General features: G+C 37.6%; 4 protein-coding genes across 4 annotated transcripts; 3 read left to right on the forward strand and 1 right to left on the reverse strand.

Moving 5' to 3' along the window:
• Window positions 1-525: 525 nt before the first annotated feature.
• Window positions 526-2,421, forward strand: PCYB_112940 (hypothetical protein; the record flags this gene model as incomplete). The annotated part of the gene is made up of 5 exons (XM_004223172.1): window positions 526-675; window positions 889-1,614; window positions 1,793-1,965; window positions 2,066-2,129; window positions 2,350-2,421. The coding sequence occupies 5 exons, from the start codon at window positions 526-528 to the stop codon at window positions 2,419-2,421; spliced, it is 1,185 nt and encodes a 394-aa protein (XP_004223220.1).
• Window positions 2,422-3,381: 960 nt separating this feature from the next.
• Window positions 3,382-4,281, forward strand: PCYB_112950 (hypothetical protein; the record flags this gene model as incomplete). The annotated part of the gene is made up of 2 exons (XM_004223173.1): window positions 3,382-3,747; window positions 3,826-4,281. 2 exons carry the CDS (start codon window positions 3,382-3,384, stop codon window positions 4,279-4,281), a joined length of 822 nt encoding a protein of 273 aa, XP_004223221.1.
• Window positions 4,282-5,438: 1,157 nt separating this feature from the next.
• On the reverse strand, window positions 5,439-6,019 carry PCYB_112960 (hypothetical protein; the record flags this gene model as incomplete). Its single annotated transcript, XM_004223174.1, has 3 exons — window positions 5,439-5,532; window positions 5,623-5,697; window positions 5,817-6,019. 3 exons carry the CDS (start codon window positions 6,017-6,019, stop codon window positions 5,439-5,441), a joined length of 372 nt encoding a protein of 123 aa, XP_004223222.1.
• Window positions 6,020-9,372: 3,353 nt separating this feature from the next.
• Window positions 9,373-12,362, forward strand: PCYB_112970 (ethanolaminephosphotransferase; the record flags this gene model as incomplete). The annotated part of the gene is made up of 11 exons (XM_004223175.1): window positions 9,373-9,767; window positions 9,958-10,098; window positions 10,232-10,327; window positions 10,474-10,536; window positions 10,655-10,765; window positions 10,879-10,967; window positions 11,113-11,181; window positions 11,370-11,443; window positions 11,583-11,639; window positions 11,817-11,911; window positions 12,120-12,362. The coding sequence occupies exons 1-11, from the start codon at window positions 9,633-9,635 to the stop codon at window positions 12,360-12,362; spliced, it is 1,173 nt and encodes a 390-aa protein (XP_004223223.1). The 5' UTR covers window positions 9,373-9,632.
• Between the last annotated feature and the right edge of the window lie 1,138 nt (window positions 12,363-13,500).

Raw genomic sequence — 13,500 nt, forward strand, 5'->3', positions numbered from 1 at the left:
ACAGTTAAACGAATGCGCTTATGTGAATTTAAATAACGATGCGCTTGTGCTACTTCTCCTGAGTGCACAGGAAAAAAGCCTTTTTTCAAGTGAAAATTGTAAAGAGTAGAAGTAGGACTGGAAGCCCTCAATGGCAGATGCGTAGACCGCCGCTCTAGTCGTTCTCACTTCACATGTGCGTCAAACATTTATAAGTATGTACAACTATCTAGACTGTCATTTTGCGTAGTAGATGGTTTTATATCTTCCAAAATTTGCGCTTTCAGTTGTGCCTTTCCTTTTTTTTTTTTTTTTTTTTGCGTTCTTTTTCGTTTCCATATTGTGGAAGCTCATTTGAGTTCCCCATTTGGTTGCCCTTTCCGCTTAGCTCCGTTGTGCGTCCTTTTTATTTTATTTTTTTTTTTGTTTATATAATGAGCATTTATCCGTGCTCACTGCACATCAAGTAGAAATGCGCCGTCTCCTTTTGTTAACTGCTACGGACTACCCCCCTGCTTAACTTTCTTCCAAATCGCATGCTCCAAAATGAGTCAAATATATGACATGCTCGGTATCAACATTGATAAAATAAAGAACAAGAAGAAGCAGAAGGAGAAGAAAAGCAAACAGGAACTGAACTTTTTCAAAGAAAACGACAACCTGTTTTCGCTCCCCACCTCGTCAAAAACGATAAACGTAATGACCTACACATATAAGTGTGTAATCGTATGACCATGCGCTTTACACATTTCTGCTATCTCGAATGTAGACTTAGGTTGAAGAGCGTGACATGGACTCACGCGTGGTTATGGCCACACGTGTCTCCCCCCAAAATAAAGTAAACGCATCTCCCAAAATGGCAATAAATAAAACAATTTTTCGTTCGTATTTCCCTCCCTCCCCCCTCAGTTCAGTAACAAAAATGTGAGCATCTGGAGATTAGTGAGCTTCAGGAACAAATGCAGAAAAGATGATTTGATTCTAAAAAAGTGGAAAAAAATTGGATACAAAAATGACAAAGGTGATAAGGGTGATAGAGCTGATAGAAGCGCGTTTGACGAAAACAAAGTGGAGGACGATTACTCCTTCGAAAGATTTAATAAAAAAATAAACATCATAAAGTACACAGACGAATTTTACGAAAAAGAAATAAAAAACTTGAATCCAAAATGGACAAAGGAAGAAACGGACTATTTATTCAAACTGTGTGAAAAATATGAATGCCATTTCGTCATTGTACACGACGTATATGATGGAAAATACAAAAGAACCATCGAAGAAATAAAGGACAGATTTTATAGCGTGTCTAAGAAAGTTATTGAAGATCTGTTTGATCAAAAAATTAAGTTAGAAGAAGCGAAAAAAATAAAAAATAATAGTGACATCCTTAAGTTAAAAGAAGCAAAAGCGAAGCACCCACTCGTAAAATTCACCTACAATATAGAGGCGGACATCGAAAGAAAAAATCTCATTCACAAAACTTATACAGTATCTAAAAAGGACGTCATGTTGGAAGAAATGACAATGGAAAATATTAAAAAATTTGAAAACAAAATTAAGCAGGAGTTGAAGAAGGCTTCGGATATGAAAAAATTAAAGAAGAAGTTTGAGCTAACCACAGAGGAGATAGTACCGGTATGGCACAGAAACAAGAGCGCAGGATGAGAAGCGCGACCAAGGCGATGCGCCGATTAAAGAACAATGAAATGGAAAATATCATCCTCCTCAGTGATTATTCCCCTATATATGTTATATGCCCGTTCACATATGCCCCTTTTTTTTTTTTGCCACCACCCCTTCCCACTGCTGACAGATAAACAAATTGCCCGAGGATGACAAGGAAGAAAAAAATATATACAGCGCTAGATACTTCTTTCAAAAGCTTAAAATAGATATCTCCTACTTTGACAAATTAGACACCTATTTAAAGGATAACGAAATTGACAAGCCGACAATCTACACAGAAAATATATGCTTCCTATATGGGTACAACTGCATCCCTAACATTCAATTTTGTAGAATTGCCTTTTTCTTCTTTGCGTGTTGACCTCAATTTTGCTTTTTCCGTGTTCCCTTTCAAATGCAGCATTTTACGAACCGACGTGGCGATACTGCTAAATTTGAGGAAGAAAATTGAAAAGCTAAAACAGGTAAGGGATATCACGAAGAGGGTGCAACATGTTTCTGCTTTCCTGGAGCTGCCATTTTTGTTCAGCATCTTCGCGTTTGTTTTTTTATTCTGATGGCGAATGCATCTGCGTGCTTGAGCTACCGACAGTGCCGCAGCCACCGATAACGCCGCTATCAGCGATAACACTGCCACCACCCGCACCGTTTAACCATGTGTAACTATTTCCCCACGCACGCCAGGAACGCGAATTTTGGAAGAGCCAACTAATGAGCTTGGAAGAGGAACACTTAAAAAAAAAGAACAAAGCGTGATATGTCTAATCAATGCAGTGAAAAAATAGGGCCAAAAAAAGAATAACTCAAAAAGGGATTTATTATTTTTTTTTTTTTCGCATGTTTATTTTTTTTATGTGGAAAATTATCAAAAAAAAAGGAAAAAGAACGATATATATTTTTTTTTTAATTTGCTAAGGAGATACACTTAAAAACGAAACTGACGTGCGCGTATTACTGCGATAAAATGTGGATATACAGCCTGTGTGCACGCGCCCATGCATGCGTGAAAATACAGCATCGCTCCATATGAATTTCCCGTCGCAACTGCGGTTAGCGGTCCGCTGTTAAAAAAAAATTAACGAACAGGTTAGTTGCCGAACAAGGAACAACCTTTTCAGGGTATCCCCGTGAGGACCAAACAAAATGAGAATGCTAAAAAAATTGGGCAAAATTGGGCAAAATTGGGCAAACAAATGCCACAAACTAACGAGCAACGGAGAGCAAACGAAGAGTGCCATCCCCACAAAAACATTGCAATCTTACAGAAAACATGCCAAGGGAAAGGAAAATGAGCCTGCGGAAAAAAACCGATAAGTGGAAGGCTCACAGAAAGAACACCCGCGAAGGGTTCCATATTAGTACAGCGCAACAGCGAAACGAACCCCCGCATCATCGCACGCATGCCGAAACACGCGATTGGATATACATATAGGTGTGAGTCAGAGGATAAAAGGATGAAATTCGCAGCAGGGGAAATCGCGACATAGGCATCTCCCACGAGGCACACAAATTAAAATTAACTTCCCCAATGCGCAGAATAGCACAGCCGTTATCTTAAAAATAGTTGCAAAGTGTAGCAGTTAAAGGGGGGCGCATAAAGGAACGTCCGTTTGTGTGTACCCTACTCGTTTCCCCATTGTTTCTTCAATTCACTTCAGTCCGCTCGCTCCCTCCTTCCTTCCCCCTTCGTTTTCTGCCCTCCCCCCCTTCTGCGCAATGAAACTTCATGCGGAGTTCAAACCAGATGGTATAGACGACTTTTCGCACATTTTGAAGGGGCTGAAAGATTTTTCGTCCTTTGCCATGGAAAATTCCTTCCTGTGCTTCAAATTCTCGGAAAAATATCTGTACATATTTGGAAACGAAAAGAAGCACGTAGAAATATTTATAAAGATTAGCATGGATGATTTATTTTACGATAATTTTATTTTAAAAAGTGCAACGGATAATGAAATCATCATCCTCGTTTATATCTTCCAAATATACGATATCTTTAAGAACGTTTCAAAGAGTACAAAAATAACTATTGATTTATTTGATAAAAATGGCATATGCATTTTGCTGTTCAAGCATCAGTGCAGCGTCACGGATGCCTTAAAAAAGTTTGAATGTGGAATAGAACTTATTAACCCTTCGCTAACTGCCTTTCCAAATATGCAGGTGAATAAAAATGCCTTCTCCATTAATTGCAAGTTAAAAAAATGCTGCAAAATTTTGAATACCTATTCGAAATTTCAGGCAGACAAGGTGGAACTAAACTTCAATATTGCCAACAAACACTGTGATGTTGTTTTCCTGCTGGATTCAATAACCACGAAGAATGTCACCACGCTGAAAAATAATTACGTACTAAAAGATTTCATGGATAAGCAAGCCAAACAGGAAAAGGACCAAAATAATGGGAAATTTCATTTGAAAAAAGTTATATATATTAAAACTTTGACGAAAGCTTTGAACATCCTCAACGAATGCAGAAATAACAAAGACGATGTTGGCATATTTAAAATTATCGTGCCTTACAACAAATGTTGGTTTGCTTTAAAACTGGGGCAGTTCGAATCTTCTGGTAACTGGAAGGTGCTTATTGTGATTACCGATCTGAGTCTAGATTTGTAATTCGCAGCGGGGGTTCCAAGTGGGGAAATTTCATCTAATCCGTAAGGTTTACGGGCCGCATAAACTGTCTGTACGTGTATTTGCCCCATTTGGGGATTCCTTTTTTTGTGGCGGTTTTTCCCTTACCATTCGTCGTCAAATGATGTTCTTCGTTACGTGTGCACCCCCAACGTGAGCATTCCACTCGCACGCTGAAGGGCCACACTTAAGTAACGTCATCTGCATGGTCACACTAGTTTGTTTATTCACGCTGTAGAACCCCTTTCATTGTGTATATTTTTTTGCATGTTACCCTGATTCTTCACGAAAGGTTGATAATCAAAAAAATAAAAAAAAGGTGGGGGGGAAGGTCTTCTCCCCGCATGATTTCATTACACATTGGAAACTTCTTCTCCTCCACGCTAAGGTATAACTCCTTCGCAGTACCATTTGAAGAAGTGCTTAACGCATTCGATGAAGCTTTTTTTTTTTTTCCCACTTTGAGCGTGTTTTTTTGTCATCCCAAATGGGAAAAAATAAATAATTAACAAAATGGAGTTCTCACAAATGACGCATTTCCCCAATTGATAGTAGTCTCTTTCTTGAAAACAACACATGCACAAAAATAGGGGGTGGTAGTTTTTTTAATTATGAAATAACGAAAAAAAATAAAAAGACAAATTTCGCAGAAAGGGTAATGTGGTGGGTGCTGAGGGTGGGACACGCATTGTTGTAGGTGTGCACCTTTGTACTTGGGTACTCACTTGGGTACACACTTGCGTGGTCACTCCCGTTTATGCGCACGAGTGACCCCCCCCTCCCCCCTTCACGGAGCGCCTCACAAAAATGGAAAACATGAGCAGCATGGAGAAGAAGCAATACATAAACAACAGGGTCAAAAAGGAAGCTTGATACGTGGGTATACTTAACGAACTGAAATATATAGAGTAGTCATACAATGCGTGGAAGAGGGAAGAAGTGAACAGGCAGCCCAGGACGCTCAGCAAATTTGCAACACATCCTGTAAATATGCAATTGGGAGAAAAAAAATGAGAAGTAGAGACTCCATTACGCCTTTTCATTTTTGCGCACACGTGATTGTAACACGTAGGAAGCAATTTTTTTGCGGAGATGTACTCTGCACCTTGTAAACATGTTAGCTGTGTTTCTCATATTTTTTAACCGTTCCTGCTTTTATGATTCATTCGCGAGGCAATATTGTAAGAAGCTACTCCGGAACAGCTCATGTGGAACAGCACACAGATCAAATTTCTACATAAAAGGAGTAAAAAAAAAAAAAAAAATGAACAGGAATGGTAAACGTAACAGGATAGCACACACATGATGACGCAGTTATCTTACCTTAACACAATTATCGATAAGAAGTTCTGCCTTGTCGCTTGAGCAGCGTAAAGTAAGTTTTCGGTGCTCGAAAATCTGATAAATGGGGGAATGTTCATGAGAAAGGGGGTAATGCCTGGGCCACTTAACACACATGCTGACAAAGGTGGGCAGCAGAATCAGATGGCAATTTTTAATCAAGGTGAAGGAATAACCCGGCGGATGAGCACAAGGAAAAAAAAATATATTCCAGTATATCATTTGCGTAAATGTATCTAAATTTATCCACCCCGTTGTCTTTCTTCTCATCATGGTCTGCTTCATGTCCTCCTTGATTTAAGAAGCTCGTGCTGTCAACGAGGGGTAATTCTACATACTCGTTTTTGTTTCTTTTCTCATTCATTTGGACGAAAACCATTGGAAGAACTTTAGACACTTCCTCCACGTACGCCACTACCAGGAAGAAGTCTGCGGGTCGGGCGTGCAAAATCCCATACGCGCAAGTGCATATAAACGTATGCATATATACGTATGCATATTATACGTATGCATATTATACGTATGCATATTATACGTGAGTATTTTTATGCTTAAGGGGTGGTCGCTTCTTTGCCAGTGAGTGGATGTAGCACAGTTAAACGCTTAAATGGGCCAATGTCGGCGAACTTTTCATTTTTTCCTATATGCTATTCAAATTTATGCGCTCATTTTTTTTTTTTTTTTTCTTCTTCGCCTTACAAAAAAACACCACCACTGAACACACAAAAAGAAGAGTCCCTCTAACATCTTTCACACAACATACGTGACAAAAATAAAAAAAAATAAAGAAAAGGAATATTCTATGCTGCCGGCCAGAAAAACGGACACTACAGCTCCGTACAATACCATTTCGATAGCATGCACAATTTTTATCCTTCTTTTTATTTGTCTTCCAAACCTGAGAGGAAGGAAAAATGAAAAAAAGTGTAATATGTTTATATGTTCACATTTTACACTTGAGGACTGCGATGTAGTTCTGGGGAAATCCAAATGTGAAAAGAATGACGTGGGATCTTTTCTTCTAACAAATATAGGTAAGCACAACTTGGGGAAAAGGACAGAAATAAGCAGACGATTCCATTTTTTCCGATGGTGGCAAAAGAAAAAACTATAAAGAATGGTAAAAAATAGTAAAAAATTGATATAATAAAATAAAGCAGCAACAGTACGCCTTAAAGTTAAAACGCAGGGAACCCCTTCCCCCCCCTCAAGGTGTGTTGTTTATCCACTAATTTATGAGGGAAGGTGAAAAATTACCAATCAGAAATGTTATGGAGAAAAAGCAGTACATCAGACGCATAGACCCCGCAAGGGAAATCCTCTCTACATTTTTTGAGCCTTCTTCGCAATAGTCGTTTGTCTACATTGTGCAGGGATGTTTTCGCGCAGGTAAGGAAGCGAATTAATGAATAGGCGAAAGACCGAACGCGCGCTTAAGCAATTTGTTAGTAGGCGCTCCGTATATTCGCGCAAATACCCATCGCTTAAACAAATTTTAAACCGCATAAAAAAAAAAAAAAAGACGACACATAGGTGTCATTTTATATATGTAGAATGGTTTGTTTATTACAAGTTTTATCCTTTTTTTTTTTTTTTCAAACACATTTGTTATCATATAGTAATCACTCGATATGTATGGACTCAACACAGAACTACTAAAAATGAACATAACGAGCAATATGATAAATTTCGCGCGGGAGTTCTTTTCCTTCCCTTTGGAAGTTGCATACGTGTGATATGCACATTTTTGCAAATGTTCCTGTTTACATACCAATTCCTCATAATGCATTTTAAAACAGCTTGGGCGTGTAGACCTTTATTTTGAAAAGATTTTCAGTTTTTTGCACGGGAAAGGATAAATGAACAGAGATGAGGAAATGCAAAAATGGAATAAGTTTTGCATTCCCATCATTAAAGTAGAGAGCAAAAATAGCATAATTAAATAAACGAAAGAAATTAAAAAATAAAGCATGGTAAAGCAGAACTGGAAGAAATATATGTCTATCTATATATTTACACATATGAACAGTGCGAGTGAAATTCGTTGTACCTAGTGAGACCTACCTTGCAAAGCTAGCGCACTGTATATATATATTTTTTTTTTTGCGCACCACACAAGTTAAGGAGTTAGTCCTGTTTGCTTTTACTATTTGACATGTGCACACACACAGGAAAAGGAATCAAAGTGGGGGAGAAATCGGACAGAGTGAGCGAAAAAATGGAAAAAAAGAAAAGAACCACGTTAATGTTCATTTCACGTACATTTTGTACATCCCTTCACAAACAGTCCGCATTTTTTTTTTTCGTTCTTGCATGTAAAAAAAAAATACACCTATGCGAAGGTTACCAAATATGATTGTTAGTTCCCTGCTGTTGCGTGACAGCGCCATGAAACATTCCAGCCACACGGAGGAACATTTTTTTTTTCACAATTTTGTGATGATTTAGGAGTGATTCTTTGCAAGCTTAAATGTTAGAACAGCCGGATGCATAGCAGGACACACACGGCATATTCATTTTTTTCAGCCTTCCGAGTTAAATGGCAAAGAAAGGGCGATTATACCCCAACAGATGGGCTATATTAACTCTAGGGTGAGCACCTTAGGTGATCGATAGAGGTAAAAATGGCTGGAAAGGAGAAAAGGGACAAGGAAAAGAAGGTAAAAAAAAAAGCAAAGAGGAAGTAAAAAAAGGAATAAATGCCAATTTTCCAACTCAACCAAGGACGCACAATTTTTTACCACCAAATGAGCCCAAACGAATCCCTATCGTATTATCCTTGTACGAAAGATGCCACATGAACCATATTCTTATTTTCCAAAAACGGGGTGGGAGAAATTTCCGTTTTAAGGTAAATCCTGTTCAGTTGTGCATCTCTCCCATAAAAACCCAAAAGGGAAGGAATTTGCAAAAAAAGAAAAGTAAAGAAAACAAATGTACATATATTTATACACATTCTTGAGGTGTGTATGCCAAAAAGGGTTATCCCGCTTTGCAATTCGATGTGATATTGTGACACATCGCTTTCATTCCGCCTTTTGCAGTTCCACGCGTGCGTGCGTACGTATGGCTTGCGTAAGTACAGCGCATAAGCTGTATGACGAATTGCCCCCTCTGTTCATCTTGGAAAGTTCAACATGTATATATTTTTTTTAAAAAAATAAAAAAAAAAAAAAGGAAAACATGTTAACATTCGTGGTGAAGCAAAATGCATGCTACGTGAAAAGGAGTCCTTGGAAATATTTGCCACAATCGGGATGCCAAAAAATGTGTTTTCATTAATATACACCGCAGGTTGTCAAACAAAGAAGCATTTTATTTTTGCTAGATATGATTCACTGAAATTTACTCTTCACTAAATTTCGCTAGTGATTTGATAAAGGTGCTTTTAGAGCGCATATGTGCACAAGTGTTCATATAGCACGTGTATAATATATATTATGCATATGTATGCAATGCATATAATACTATTACTTATGTGCATATAAAAATGTATCATTATATGTAACGCAAGTTCTGCGCACGTTCTGTGCCTATTTTTCTTTTTTCCTTTACATAACTTTTGTTTTATATGCGTCGTGCAAGTTCACATTTTTTGTTAAACGCTTAGCCATTTTTTTTCATGTTCACATTTTTTTACCACTTGGTCATTTTATTTAAACATGTTTACCATTGAAGGTAAAAAAAAAAAAAAAATTTTAGGTCGAACATTTTTTTAAAAACACATAACATAGCTAAAATATTTTAATAAAATGATTAGGAAAATATTATGAGAGTAAAATTAAAATATTAGTAAATTATCCTAAGTAGTTCCACTTTGCCTTTTTAAAGGGTTTCCATGTTTTAATGAAAAAATGAGAAAGTTACATGTTAGCATTTTCGAGTGACATGACATTTTGCTATTTTATATATTTTCATTTTTCTGTACAATAATATATATAAACGTTACATATTTTTATATATTTGTTCATCTCGTGCGCGTGTTGATCAAGATGGGGATCTTTTTAAAGTTAAATAAAAGCGTTTATGCGAACTGTAAATCGTATGTGTATAAGAGTAGTGGACATTCGCTACTCGATAACATTTTTGACGCCTACTGGAACCTTTGCATCAAGTTGGTCCCCAAGGTAATACAGCTCCCCAGATCGTCCGCCCTCCAGATTCACTATCGAGTCGTTCGTTGCACATGCGTTTGTTCTTTGATGTAGCAACGATTATGTCGCTACCCCCATTCCTGTATCTTTAACAATACCTCCAATGTGCGCAATTTCGTACTTTTTCATTTCATCGCTTTCCTCGCCACCCCCCACTTTTTAGTCAGTAACAGCTAATTTTTTGACACTCCTAGGGTTCTTATGCTCCACGGTGGCTTTTTTTCTCATGTACCTTTTTGATCTGTCCAACAAGAAAAATGATTACATATACTTATACATAGCGTTATTTTTGTTCCTGTACCAAGTAAGACTTGATCGATTTCTGCAGTACAGCAGTCGGACCGTTTTTTGTTGCACAGCGATGGGCCAGTTTTGGTTCCCCAATTATGCTCCCATACATTGCTAAATTTGCTCCCCCTTTTTCCTTTCCCCTGTAGACATTCGATGCGCTGGACGGAAAACAAGCAAGAAGAACAAACACGAGTTCCCCTCTGGGGCAGCTGTTTGACCATGGATGTGACTCCATAACATCGGTATGTGCTCCCGTTTAGTGATCGGACACCACGGTTGTGTATTGCCAATTAGGTTGTCTTGTTATACCTACTAATTTTATTACATTTTTATCGCTTAATTCATTGCTCCTCACCGCTCATCTTCATCTCTTTTTTTCCCTCGTCAGTCATTGTTCATTTTTATTGTGGGAAAAGGGGCGAGCATTCCAAAGGGATTACTTTTCTTTGCCGTAATTATTAAATTGGATTAACACATATAGGAGCATAAAAAATAAAAAGAAAAAAACGCAAATGGAAGCATAAATACATGTCTACCTTTTTATTTTCCCCCATTTCTCTCATTTGCAGCTATTGTCCGGAGTCCAATTGCAAACATTCATTTTTTCTTGGATGGAGCATTATACGAAAGTGTACAACACGTCCATGGGCTCCATGGGAATCACAGAATCGCATGTCATGGTAAAAGGGGGGAAAAAAAAACAAAGGAATGGGAGAGTCGTTTTATCTCCATTCATTCGTTTTGCATATTTACATACATTTGTTTTATTGCCAATTTTACTTCCTTTTTGAAGGTCATATCGGTGTGCATTTTTCGCGGATTAAAAGGAGCGGGACTATTTGAGCAGACAACACTGAAGGATTTATTACCAGTGAAATTTCGGTATGGACATACAAAATGGGGGAAAAAGGAAAAGAAAGGAAAAGAAAAATGCGTACCTGCTTAATTAAAAAGTTGCATAAATTGCTTTAAACACATTTTATATGTACCACTTTTCTCCTTTTGTTCTTCGTTTTTTCCTATTCAGCGCGATTCTGTGGAAAGCTGCCTTAAACATAAAACTCACCCACATCATTGTAATCCCGGCGTTCTTTTTGTAAGGATAAAATGAGGAAAATGTGCCCCGTTTTATTAGCTATCATTTGTGAACATAAGAACGAATGCCCATGCATGCTTCACCCAAATGGGCGTCCTCCGAAAGAGCCCCTTGCGGGTTGTGTGGCAATTTGGCGCGAGTTTGCCAACTTAAAAAATGATTACTTTTTTCTTTTTTTTTCCTCCCAGCCTTATACTCACCATCTCGAGAAGCATCTACATGGGATTGCAGACGGCTAAGAAAAAGAAAAAAGAAGCCACATGTAAGTTCCAATCAGCGAAGCGCACAGCTTGTGATTGCGTTACATATAAATGCGTTGTAAGGAAGCCCACCATTTTGTTTTAAAAATGTTGAAATTTCCCTCTCTTTCATTTTTTTCCTTTTTTTTCCTTTTCTTCCAGTCCAATTGGTGATCTTCTACATGTTTGTGTTGTTGCAGTACTACTTTTACCAATCAAGTAAGAAGCGAAATGAAAAGAATGGAAGGGGAAAGAGAAATGGGAAAAAAGTGGAGCAAAAGGCCACATTTTTATCGCGAAAATTAACAGAGTTTTAAATTTAGCTTTTAAGAAATTTCCCCACTTTGTTGCACCAAACCGATACCCTCATGTGTGCTTCTTTTCTTTTTTTTTCAGCATTAACGGCCAAAAATGAACTCCTTTGCTACACAGTGATAGCACTATACTCGGCCTTCTACACCCTGCACATGAATATGTCCACAGTATTAAAGGTAATTTTATTTTATGGACAGTGAGAGTGTGTACATATGCATATATATACGCACATGTGCCTGTGTGCAGCATTTAAAACCATTTCTATCAACGTGGTGTTTTAAAAAAAAACGCAGCTGAGTAAATAAGCCAGTATATGCCAAAATTACCTTTCGTGGTTAATCCCCCTTCACCTGTGACATTTTTTTTTTTTCCTCCACCTTGCAGACCAAAATGGACTCCTTCCCTATCCCCATCATCTTCTACTACCTTTGCATTACTTTGCTATTTATTAAGCGCAGAGTCAACCATCACATTTTAAAAATGGCCGTTTTTAACGAAACATACATATTATACTACATGATGGTATTTGGCTTCGTTTACTTGTTTGATTATGCGTACACCATAATAGGAAACATTTGCAAAGAGCTCAACATCACCTTCTTGTTCAACAAGAAGAAAAAAAAATGAGCGCAAAGTGGGCGTAAAAATGAATAGCAATAAACAGCAGTAAACATCAGTGAACAGCAGTGAGCATTAACGAGTTGTGTGCCTATTTTACACATATATGACCCAACCTTATGTGCCCTCTCTGCTAACCTTTTCCTTTTTTGGCTTTTTCAACCCTTATCACAAGTGCATGTGTGTGCACATATATGCATATATATACATATATATAAATTTTTAATATGCACAATTTTAAATCTCAGCCTTTTTTTTTTTTTTATTCTACGTGTTTTTTGAAATTGGCACAAAAGGGAATAGTTACATTTAGCAATATGCCTACGTACAGTGTTTATACATGTATATGTACCTATGTCGTATGTGCATGTGCGGGTGGATCTTCACGAAATAAATGAAAGGGATTACTAAAAAAGACGCTACATTTCTCCACTTGGTGCGTTTTATTTGTTGCCGCATGAATAGCTATTATATATATATATGTGCGTTGTGCTGTCCAAACCATGTCATGTCACGTGTATATGTATGCGTATGTGTGTGCACAAACGTATGCATATATATGTATATATCCAAATTTTACTTCACTTTTAACTCACCTTTGAAATAAGAGGATCATGTCGTGAATCAGTAATTCTCATATTTATCAAACCGTGACGAAATGACTTGTTAAATTGTGCGGTAATCACGGTGATGATAATTCTTCGCAAATTGTTAGCTTAACTGAGTGAAGCGGGAGCATCGTGGTATGCACCGTCGTCCCTACAAACAGCGCATTTTCCAGCTCCTAATTTTCGCTACACTGCAGCGTGCGACATATGAGTAGCGCTTGTACCATAAACAGGATGAACAAATGAAAGGCCCTTTTTGTGAACAAATTAGGGTCCGTGTTCTCCTACATATGTGTGTTAATTCGTTATGCACATGAGTAGGTGTATTCGTTTGCTTCGGTTTGCTTTATTTTTTTATTTTTATCGTCTAAATTTTTAGCAAGATGGAAAAAAAAAAGAAAAAAAAGAAAAAAACGTATGGCATATGGTATAAAACACACAATGTACGATACGTAACACATGGGAACTGCTCACGGGAGAGTCACATTGCGCTATAACAATGAACAATCTGGACAGTACTATAACTTGACTGCAATATT

Source organism: Plasmodium cynomolgi, chromosome 11, assembly GCF_000321355.1.
Source record: "Plasmodium cynomolgi strain B DNA, chromosome 11, whole genome shotgun sequence".
In the NCBI taxonomy this organism is placed as follows: Eukaryota; Apicomplexa; class Aconoidasida; order Haemosporida; family Plasmodiidae; genus Plasmodium; species Plasmodium cynomolgi.